At 46.3% G+C, this 11,555-nt stretch overlaps 1 protein-coding gene across 3 annotated transcripts in view; it reads right to left on the bottom strand.

Annotated features, from left to right (window-relative positions):
- Nucleotides 1–576: 576 nt before the first annotated feature.
- The window catches only part of AREL1 (apoptosis resistant E3 ubiquitin protein ligase 1), a 48,219-nt gene continuing 37,240 nt past the window's right edge, over nt 577–11,555 (bottom strand). For all 3 annotated transcript variants that reach the window (XM_049612487.1, XM_049612486.1, XM_049612488.1), the window contains exons 10-20: nt 11,177–11,318; nt 10,924–11,045; nt 9,877–9,952; nt 9,276–9,385; nt 8,186–8,365; nt 7,891–8,016; nt 7,063–7,192; nt 6,917–6,975; nt 4,201–4,290; nt 3,623–3,798; nt 577–3,517 (exon numbers count right to left, since the gene is read on the bottom strand). In XM_049612487.1, coding sequence (XP_049468444.1) covers nt 3,415–3,517; nt 3,623–3,798; nt 4,201–4,290; nt 6,917–6,975; nt 7,063–7,192; nt 7,891–8,016; nt 8,186–8,365; nt 9,276–9,385; nt 9,877–9,952; nt 10,924–11,045; nt 11,177–11,318 — 1,314 coding nt within the window. In that variant the 3' untranslated portion in view covers nt 577–3,414. The remainder of the gene's footprint in view (nt 3,518–3,622; nt 3,799–4,200; nt 4,291–6,916; nt 6,976–7,062; nt 7,193–7,890; nt 8,017–8,185; nt 8,366–9,275; nt 9,386–9,876; nt 9,953–10,923; nt 11,046–11,176; nt 11,319–11,555) is intronic.

Here is an 11,555-nt window from a genome sequence, read left to right as displayed (position 1 = left end):
AGCCATGAGAACAGCAAGTATAAAAGACGTAGGACTGGTAACCTAAAAACATGAAGTTAGAGGGGCAGAACTGTGTTTTTTTAAGGACATCTCATATCACTCAGAAGCTTGAGGAGGTGGGAGTAGAGTGACAGCACTCTAAGGGTGGCGTTCAAACTTAAGATTCCAATTCACTAGGTCTGGGAGATGGGGCAAAAATCAGTACTTTAAACACAATTCCAAACGGAATTTTGTTGATCTTCCAATTTTCCCAATTGGGAACCAATAAGTAATGACACCAAGATTACTTCCCCAATAAGGCCAGGGCCCTGAGGTCTGGTTTTCTGCCATGCTTACCTTTGGTTGGAAAAGAATTGGTACCACGTGCCCCTCCCCTCCAAACTTTTTGACAGGCAGTATTTTTGTCTGCCATGCCAGCCCACTTCGGGGAGGGTGGGGAGGGGGAGAGGAGGCGTGGAAATAAACGTGACTGTATACAAACCAGAAGGCTATATGCATCACTTAACAGTGGTTACCGCTGGATGGCAGGTGAATTATCTCTCTCGTGCTTTTTATTTCCAAATTTTCTATGCTGAGTTTCTTACACAGTAAAACGACAAATTCATGTTTAAAAGACTGATGAAAACAGACACCCTCTGCTCTTGCCAAACTGGTTTCTTGTTCAGGAGGTGGGCACAAGCACCTGTCAGGCACCATGGCCCTGCCCGGCATCAGGGACGGCGGTCAGGGAAGGACGGAGGCGCGAGAAGAGCTGGGACAGGCCAGGGCTCTGTGCGCACGTTCTACCTGGCGCTGGGAGCTTCTGAAAGAATTACTGGGAAAATGCAAAAACATTTCCAAATCTTTCCTTTCCTTCCCCACCTCCAGTCTGAGCCCTGAGTCGCCACTTAAAGAAGAGTCACTCGCTACATAACCCTTTTTGGTATTTATTTCCTGTACAAAATATTTACAGTCTCACTACAGCTGCCTGGCCCCTTTGCCTGGCCTGACGGACCTGCAGCAGGGCTTGGTCTCTAGAAAACATGCTGATGCTCTCCCTGGTGTTCACTTGCTGCTTGACTTCCCTCAAAGACACTAAAAGGCCAGTCGTTCAGCCCGCCTCCCCCAAGTACCTGGGCCACAAGGGCATCAACAAAAGAACTGGCCAAAAGAAGAAACACGAAAGTAAAAATTGCCCGAGAAGTAACACATATTCCCCCTTCTCTCTGACATGTACCTTTTTCTCCCATATTGACTAGTACCAGAGCAAGATTAGAAAAAAGAGAAAAGGAAAAGGCCAAACAGAGCAAAGATACTTCTGAACAGACTTGGGAGAGGGAGTACCCTGAAGAGTAGAAAACCACAACAGTATCAAAGGGTTTTGTTACACAAAGACCCTGGGGCCGAGGCCCACCACAGGCACGCAAGCGGCCGCAGTCAGCCGCGGTGGCACCCAGGATGCTCTGAAAAGTGCTATGACTGGAGCTTAAAATGACAGATCTAGCCAAGAAAATCAAATCGAGCTCCAGCAGCAGTCTCTGGAGGGCCACGGAGGGGAGAATGCAGAGTCCAGAAGAGGATCAACTGCCAAGGACAGCAGAACCAGCCCACGTACCCCCAGCTGGAAGCCCCCCTCCAGGCCCGAGGGGCAACGTCGCCTTGTCCAGGGTGATGACGAAACTCGCCTGCATGTGTCCCATGGGAAGACACTGGGGCGAGCAGCAGCACCTTGTCCTGGTCCCTGAGGAGAGCAGTGACCGTGTGGCATGGAGGACCCTGTGGGTGTCGAGGCCCTGACGCTGGATCCCAGACCCCAAGAATGAGTGAGGTTGGCACCCATGCCAAGGACAAATGACGACTGCGAAGGAGTGAGGTCAGGCAGCAGCGGGAGCAGCTCGGGAGGGCTTGTTCCTTGTGATCCCTGGGAACGGGAGGGCTCAGACATGCTTCCGCGAGGCCAGGGCATTGCCATAAGTCCTGCCTCATCTCTGGCCTCTGTACTTGCTGGTTTTGGCAGTAAGGATGGCTTGTAATATTCTCAGAGTTGAATGCCCCGTTGAGAAGGGTAGCTTGCAGCAAAGCCTTCTTAAACACAGAAATTTGGAGAGTTGATGAGAGTTTGAGTCTTGAAGATGTGTGTATTCAAACTGTAATGAGAAAGGATGGTGTGATCTTCCAAGAGACAGCTGCAGGTTCTCTTCAGTCATCGTGTAACCGAACCTACTAGATCGTCCTCCCTCCACTGGGACTCCTGCTGGCAACTGACAGAGTGAAGTCACTGAGCAGCTGGCTGTTTGTTGTTTGACACAGCTCTTCTATGTATGTTCCTTGTGCCCTGACCCCAAGGACCTGTGATTGAGCCACAGGTCCCTTTTCCCTTGCCTCAGTGCTGCCAGAGAAAACCAAGCAAAGAGAGAACCAGGCATCATTAGCATGCTATTCTTACTGTCTCAATCCCTTGCTACAAAATTTTCTTCCGTAGAAAGCTAAAGAATCCCAAGCTCTTAGCAGACTGAATAAGTTGAAGGTAAGTGGCCAGGCCCAGCCACACCTCAGTGTAAAGAACAAACTCAGGGACAAACGTCAGTAGTCTTCAAGCCAGCCATGTGCCTAGACGTGTCCCAGGCCCTAAGGGAAAATCATATTCGGCACTGGAAGCTATAGCCCAGCTATCTTTCACATTCTTGGGTCTGTTTTTCTCACTGGCTCAAACTCAAAAAAAAGCGTAGAGAGTTCTTTATGGATTAATGATCGTTTCCAGAAATGCCTTCAGGGAAAAAGCTCCTTTTCCAGTTCTGACACCACACAAAAAAAATCCTTTTGTGCTATCAGTCCCCATTAGAGGTAGTCCAGTACCATGGCCTGAGCCTGCCATTGTGCAGAGGGACAAAAATGAAGACTGCTCATGTGGCTCATGTGGGCCCCTTCCTCGAGGTGCTTCTCCCGGCTCCTGGTGAGAAGAGGCAATCACCATGCCCACAAGAGGGACTCACATCACCTCAGGTCAAGTAGTGAGGGCTGCAGAGGGGATCTCTCAGGGACACCAGCAGAGGAGGCTGAGCAAGGCGGAGGCCAGCCTTCTAAGAAAGCTGAGCCCTTTGTGTAATCTTCCTCAGCTACTGAAGCAGCTCCTGCCACTGAGATCTTCTAAGAACCAAATGAAGTTACGGCAGCACGGTCCTCCTCTCGTGACTGAGTGAGCAGCTCACATGACACACCGTGCCCAAGTGGCCTGTGGGAGAGATGTGTAGGGAGCAGCAAGGGAAGGATCCAGCTCACAGATGACCAAATACTCCAGCTACTGGGGAGCACGCAGCAGCTTCTGGCCGATGGTTCCGTGTACGTTACGTGGATGTCTGGGTCAGTGTTATCACGCTGTTACGTGCACCCAGGTGCTCCGGAAAGCACAGGGCCAGGTGGATGGCAGGAGGGCGGTCAGAGCATGCCAAAGCCCTCGCAGCCCTCACTGATGGCCAGCTGCAGCATCCTGTGCACCTCTTCGTACGAGTCATACGTGGGGAGGCACAGCTGGTTAAAACTGGAAGGGCAAGGGGAGAAGGGATTAACTCACACTGCCAGAAGCACTGGCAGGGGCTGGGACGACCCTCCCCCGTGAGCGTGCACTGGACGGTCTGGTACCCACCACGTGTGTGCAGTCGGGAGCGTGCTGTGGGTCGGAGCAGCAATAATCTGGAATGAGGGACAGAGGGCAGCGAAACCTCCGGGTGGTAGCTGAGAGGAGCCTGTTGTGAACTGTAGCAGCCGAGCCAACTCCTCCTGGGTCAGACTGGAAACCACAGTCCAGAACCATCTCATGACCTGCCAGAGAGAGAGAGCACAAGGTGGGGTCACACATAAGTGTGCAGCCTAGGATCTGACCCCTGGGGAGAGAACAGGATACTCTGAAGTGGGTGACAAGGGTAGCAATGGTTACAGTCGACAACCTCTTTAGGAATTTCTGTTGTCACACGGTCAGCAGGGTGGTCGTTGATTGCCTGGTTCTATTCCTTTGCATTTCTCACGCACGACTCCTGTGGCAGGCAGCACAACAGCCCGAGGGACCAGGGCTCCCTTCTGCCTGGACAACCACCTGTCTCTCCCTCATGTGTCATTTTTTCCCAATCGATACGTCTGCCTCTCTGACTCCTGGATACTTCTCTTCTGAAAGCTTTTCCTTGTAACAGGGCACAAATCCAATGAAAGGAAGTTTGGCCCACTTACCTTTTCTCTGAAATGCCATGAGCCGCCAACGACCACTGCGTGGGCTTTGAAGTCAGACACACTGATGTCCCCAGTCCCACACATCAGCAGCTGGAGAAGATAGTCAGGTGTTACCAGGACAGTCAGGGGACAAAGACGCAACATAAGGTCAAAATTGCCTGTGTTAACATGCAAAATATGGAATAAAGAAAACACCAGGAAAAAGACCATAAGGTGAGATCATAATGCCAGAACTCTGCTTTAGGAAAATTAATTATAACAGGCCAATGGTTCCTAACCAGCGTGGTAAAAATCACACAGCTTTTTAAAAAAAATATGTAGATGCCCAAAGCCTTACCCCAGACCTACGGAATCAAAATCTCCAGGAATGGGTTAGGAACTTGTGTATTTTGAAAAAGTTTCCTGTTACTGATGTGCACCCCTAATTAAGAACTACTGGGTGATCAGTCGATTCAACATCTGACTCTTGATTTTGGCTCAGGTCATGATCCCAAGGCCGTGGGATCGAGCCCTGTGTCAGGCTCGGCACTGGGTTCGTAGTCTGCTTAAGATTCTCTCTCTCCCTCTGCCCTACTCACACAAGCTCTCTCTCTCTAAAAAAATAAAATAAAAAGGCATACAGAATAAGAACTGCTTTCTTGTTTTAAAAAAAAAACAAACTACTGCTGTAGACTATTTTGAATTGAAACAAAGGACAAAAAAAGAACCAAGTATCTACTGAGTCTGCTTTGGAGAGAGCCTAGGAACACCAGGAAGAAAAGGCAGGCCCATTCCCTCTAATGAAAAGTCCCAGCTCCTATGAATATTTCAGATGGCCTTTTCTGTTTCCCTTCTTTTGTGGATTGGGATCCATCCTTCTTTTGTGGACTGAACTTTTACTACCTTCCCTTTAGCCCGGCCTCTACTTGATCAGATAAATTAAAAAGTATACCAAAAAAATGAGAACATTAATGACTTCAGAGGCCTAAACATCTTGTTGATATCCTAATTTGGTTCAGGCACCAGCATGTGACTTAGCAGACTGTGAGTACTTACTCAATAGTTATAAAAAATGATACATCTTGGGGCGCCTGGGTGGCTCAGTCCGTTAAGCGTCCAACTTCGGCCCAGGTCATGATCTCGTGGTTCGTCAGTCCGAGCCGCACGTCAGCCTGTATGCTGACAGCTCAGAGCCTGGAGCCTGCTTTGGATTCTGTATCTCCCTCTCTCTCTGCCCCTCCCCAGTCTGCACTGTCTCTCTCTGTCTCTGTCTCAAAAATCAATAAATGTTAAAAAAAAAAAAAAAGATACATCCTAATCAAGAGACCAGAAATGCCCAAATTAAACCTGAGGAGCCTTGCCTCCTTCAAGAAGAACCTGCTAAGCTAATGAGTGCGAGTAGAGTGCCGAGTAACTGGAAGAGACTGTGTCCTTCCTTCCTACTCACTTTTAAACGTTGTTACAAATGCCATGCTTCATGGTAAAACAAAATACACCAGTAGCTAGCTATTCCTCAGCCCCCAAAATAAACAGCACTAGATGATAATCTACGGGAAACTTTAGGCTGAGAGATGGAGCGTTCATTTTGTTTGAATTTCATGTATGAAGGTACAAATGTGATGAAAATTGCACCCGGGGGCGCCTGGGTGGCTCAGTCGGTTAAACGTCCGACTTCGGCTCAGGCCACGATCTCGTGGTCCGTGAGTTTGAGCCCCGCGTCGGGCTCTGGGCTGATGGCTCAGAGCCGGGGGCCTGCTTCCGATTCTGTGTCTCCCTCTCTCTCTGACCCTCCCCCATTCATGCTGTCTCTCTCTATCTCAAAAAATAAATAAACATTAAAAAAAAAAAAAAAAAAAGAAAAAAAAAAAAAAATTGCACCCGGCTTTAATTCTTGTTCTTGAAGCCAATTCAGTTAATAAGAATAAACACTCTATAAGACCACGTGAAACTACTTTTTTGTTTTCTCATTTTTGAAGAATTTCCTCCTTACAGGCAACAGTTTGCAAAAACACACTCTTCATAAAAGCTGTGTGAAGTGGGAACTGATAAGTTGCCTTGTATGTATCATCTGTGAGCAACAAATAAGTAACCAACTGATTTTATTTTTTGCCCACAAGTTCTATTTTGATAATTACAGAATGGCATTCACCATCTTATAGCATTTTTCGGTTGTTACAGGATCTGAATAAGAATATATTAACTATGTAGCGTTGTGACCCCAAGCTTTGAAATATGTCACATCTTTTGGTTTGTCTCCTTCCCTGGGACATAGCTCCATGATGGCAGGGGCTTTGTCCTATTCACTGCTAGTTCTCTAATGCTTCAAATGTCCAAAGGACGTTTGTGTAAGTGTCTCATACAGGAGACAATAAATGGTCTCTGAACAAAATATTCTATTATTCCCTAAAATCAACTTTAAATGTCATGGGATTTACAAGGACTGCACACAATACCAATGTTCTTTACTATTCAACCAGTTATCAATAATATTTGATGAATAAGTGACTATTAATTATTACTCTTCAAGGGTAATCAGCTACAGTTTCTACTTTTCACATTCTAATGTTCTGAAAGCTGGAGAAAGGGTAAATGCATGGGAGGGTCACAAAAGGGAAACCAACTCTAGAACGAAGGACCTCCCCACCTCATCTCATAAGAGAAGACACAACAAGCTGGTTCCTGCGTGCACACTCAAATACCCAGTCAAGAATGGGGGTCTGCAATTGCAAGCACTTACTTCAAGCTCATTTTCATCAAAAATGGCCAAAAGGTTCTCAGGGACCAACTCATTCAGACCTGAAACAAAGTAGCCAAGTTAAAGCCAGACCCACGTTGTGGATACAGGGATTTTTATCTCAAGACCAAGAACAGACAGGCTCTCACCTTTTAAGAAGTGTTCCACCTCCTCTTTCACTTGACTGGCCAGTCGGTATTGGGCCAGTAGATTTAAATAGAAGATTTTATTCGCATTAGTGACTGGGGTTTGAGCTCCACCTGTCATGAGCTCTACCACCTGAAAGAAGAGGCAAAAGAGACGGGGGAGGCTGTGGCTGGGAGTTGACGACACTCAGCCGCTATGTCCCATAAACACAGCATTAACGAACTCCATCACAGCAACGGGCGTCTGCTGCACCCTCAACCTCACAACACACCTGGTTTCATATACTTACTAAGCTTCAGCGGTCCTACCACAGCACATTCTACTAGCTACTAGGGTATTGGAGTGAGTCTTCTCTGACCTGGTCAACTAGTGGGGACGGAACAGGAAGATATTACGGTTCCTTGTCAGCAAGAGCCTCACGTCTCTATGATCCCAAATTAAGCCCCTACTGACCTTTGGGACACTGCCGTCCCCCCAAAGCTACTTATGCAGTGACACTTCATTATCACTAAGTTCTTTTTCTACTGGAAAGGAGGAGTGGGTAGGATATATGCGTACATGTGTCTTTCGCTCCATTAAATGGGCCAAGATCATCAACCTTGGGATGCAATGTCCTGATATGGTTGCCACTAGCCTCACGTGCTTACATTAATGACAATGAAATAAAGTGAAAAATTCAGTTATTTGGTGGATAACAAGCCACATGCTGGGTGTCCAAAAGACAGCCCAGATAAAGAACATTTCCATTATTGCGGAAAGCTCCATTTGACAGCCCTGCTGTAGAGCAGGCTGGGAACCATGGGACCCAAGGCTTTGGTTCTCTTTCTCACCTTATCCAATTGACCTGATTTATTATATTTCTCTTCTGCAAAGACCAGCTCCATCTCACTCATGTCATTGTTGAGGATGAAGCAAACTTTAGATTTGTAGAATTCTGGGTCATCTGTTTCAAAGTACTGAGAAGACAGAAAGACAACAGAACATGACTACTCGTACCCAGAAAGGCAATTTGTAACTGCTTGGAACCACTTACCCCTCCCCCCTTAAGAACAATGAGCGCAGAGTGGAGGAATTCCAGAATTAATGGCCAGGAGCCTTGGTAAAAACACATACCTAAGACATTACCTTATAATGCATACGTAGGCCTATGATCTGGGCCAAAAAAGAGCGGGTGAATCGAGCTCGGACCAATTGCTTGTAGGCTCCTCCTAGAGAGGACTCATAGAGACACTTGCCCACCAACCGCCCTGCAAACTCATACACCTTCAAGCGCAGATGAGCAGGGCGATTAGGATTGGGATGTACCTGTGAAAGAAAGAGATTAAAAGGCTCTGGGGCACTTGAGTGGCTCAGTTAGTTAAGCTTCTGACCCTGACTCGGGTCATGATCTCACAGTTCACGAGTTCTGGCCCCACATCAGGCTCGCTGCTGCTGTCCACCCAGAGCCACTTCAGATCCTCTGTCCCCCACCCCCACCCTCTGCCCCTCCTGAGTTTATGCGCTTGCTCTCTCTCTCTCCCTCCCTCTCAAAAATAAATATTAAAAAAATAAATAAACAAAGGCTCTGGGCCATTTTTCTTCAAGCCTGGTTCTGGAAAGACCCTCCCCAACAACTCCATCCCAAGGAAGCAAGAATTTCAGTATTAGAATCAAAGAGTTGTCTAAATGCCATTAGTTGTTTGGTAACTAACATGAGTAATTTAGACTGACTGGAAGATAGAGGGCAAAGATAGACTTATAGTAAATAGAAGAATCTTACGTTAAGTCTGTGGTCCCTGGCTGAGTATGGAAGTTAACCAATGGATGATGGGAGGTCTTTTCCCTAAACCCGAAATTCTTTCAAACGAAGTCTACTTCTCTACTGTTTATACCTCTGCCTGGTCAAAGATCTAGTTCAAAAGTCAATGGCCTTAGGTATGTTTTGAGAAAAGTGGCTTAATCATTGTAATAGTAATTAGTAGAACGGCCATTGCACTAAAATACTTTTTAGTCAAATACTCATCGTCTGCATTTTCTCTTATTTTGCACTTGAAATAATAAAGGCAAAGAGGAGGGAGGCAATCTAATTGGTTCATACTGTAAGTATCGAGATTAAGAACAAGACACAGGTTGTCAGATTTCCAGGACAGTTGCATGATCTCAAACCCTCGTTGGAGTTACATATTGTGATGCAATCGACATTTGCCACCCGCCCACAGGGAAGTCGCAAACTCACTAATGCTTGGTTGTTGTCACTGAATCGGGTGAAGAGCTGATTGGTGGTATCAAATAATGCTTTGCAGATTAGCTCGAACCATTCCCGGCGAGGCCCTCCCCAGTCCAGAGCTGAAAGGTATAATAAAAATAAAAAGGGACTCTGGCCTACCACCTCTTGTTACTTGTGTTCCTTTATTCATCATTCAACACTCTCCACCTTCCTTCCATTCCACTACGTGAGCGTTTCCCCATTCCAACCCACATAAACTGCGGGCTTTTTTTTTTTTGGAAATCCCATCCCTTTCTGTAGGATTAAAGGACTCAAGATATTTTGTTCACTGAGCTAATGCCCCCTAGTATGGAAACATGGGAGATCAGAGATCCCAGGAAAATGAATATGAGGGGCACGTGGGTGGCTCGGTCGGTTAAGTGTCCAACTCTTGATCTGGGTCATGATCGCACCGCTCATGGGATGGAGCCCCGCATGGGGCTCTACTTGGGATTCTCTACTCCCTTCTCTCTGCCACCCCCCATCTCTCCCTCTCCCTCTCTCTCTCTCTCTCTCTCTCTCAAAATAAATAAACTTAAAAAGGAAAAGAATACGAAATTTTAAAACTGACCTTCTTCGTCTTGGAAAACCACTTCAAAGTTCTTGCTCCAATCTGAGATGGAGAAATTCCGAGTAGCTTTCAGAGACTGAAAAGCAGTGAAGGGAAGGAAACTGTCAGAAGACTGGCTGGCATCTCTTGGGTGTTCAACACAAAAACACAAGAACAATGCCATTGTCCCTGTAACCATTAGTACTTGGAGGAGAGACAGTACTCAGATGTAAGCTTTAACCATGCCATCTTATTATTTAAAATGCACAGATCTCCGGAAGAAACTTAAGATTTTAAAAAACAACCTAATTCATCTTTATACCATTGCTTTGTTGGGAGGTTTTGAAGCTTTTTTTTTTTTAATGCTCATTTTATTAATTAGAAAACTCTTACATGGAGAAATAAAAAGGATTCAAATTAGTAAGCTGTCAGCAAGAGAACCAAGGAGTCCTGGTTTTCAAGTACAGTGTTCACTAGAAATCTTTATCCACAGGCTATGTTCAGACAGGGAGCCATGCCACACAGGGAATGTGGCTGAGAAAAGGGGTTTCCAGTCACACCTGCCAGAGCCAAACATCACAAACACTTTCTGGACAGGGACCAAGCCTTCTCATTCTTGAGGAATGCAAGAATTATGCCAGTGTCTGTGCAGTGGAGACAGACACACATCAGGTGCTCCTTTTCCATCAGACCAGAGTGACAACAAAAGTCATTTCCTTTTAATCCAACAAGAGCTCTTCTATTCCAGGGATTCAAGAATAAGAACTTTCTTCTGTCAACCACTACTTCTACCTTCCCCCCACACAAGTTCCAGGAGATGGTTCAGGAACAAGTTCGGTACAGATTATAAAGCCGACGTGTCAACAAGTCTCTCCCCTGAATAACAGGTCTTGAACAAATCTACTCCAAACTCAGTACATAATCAAACAAAGAGAAGAGCAGTTTTTAACAGAGATGTTTAAAGAGAAGGGAAATTGGGGTTTCAACCTGCAGAACACAACCAAACACCAAAGAGGTTTCTAGTTGCAAAATCCTGACAACTGACAACAGAAATAAAACTTTACGCACCGATTCCAACAACGTGTGTCTGCTGACCTTCAGGGTGACTTTGGAATGTGGTCTTTTCATATGCACCTGCCGAAGCTCTCGCTGGAAAAAGTTCACCTTGTCCTGAAAGGTCTCGGAGCCTCCTGAGGAGCAAGAAGATCCATCATGATCACAGCCTCATCTCAAGACACCCGTGCAGTCCACACCACACCTTCAGACGCCCAGCGTGGCTGGGGTCACTGCCTTCCCTGTCAGAATCCCTGTCCAATCTTACCTATATTCTTATGGAGAGAGCGGATGAAAGTGGCTGCTAGAATGTTCCTCTCCTTACAGCTGAGCTCCACGGGCGGCTGAATGCCATCATCTACCACCAGTGTCAGGAGCTTATGAACGGGGTCGGGGCCGAGGTATGAAAACTAACAAAGGACAAAAGAAAAGGTTTAGTATAAAACCCTCAAATCCAGCAAAAACTTTCCCTATCCCTAACCTTCAGTGCCACCCAACAAACAGGTTAAGCCTGTTTTCTCTAAGTGAGTACCTACTAGGAGTGTATCGCTGTTTTTCATCTCCGTGCTCTACAATCCAATCTTATGTTAAATTACTGGAGTCACAGAGACTGCCTTTAGTGAGGATCGCAGGTTAACAATACAGAC

Source organism: Panthera uncia, assembly GCF_023721935.1.
Source record: "Panthera uncia isolate 11264 chromosome B3 unlocalized genomic scaffold, Puncia_PCG_1.0 HiC_scaffold_1, whole genome shotgun sequence".
Lineage (NCBI taxonomy): Eukaryota > Metazoa > Chordata > Mammalia > Carnivora > Felidae > Panthera > Panthera uncia.
This window is presented reverse-complemented; position numbering and strand designations above follow the sequence as displayed.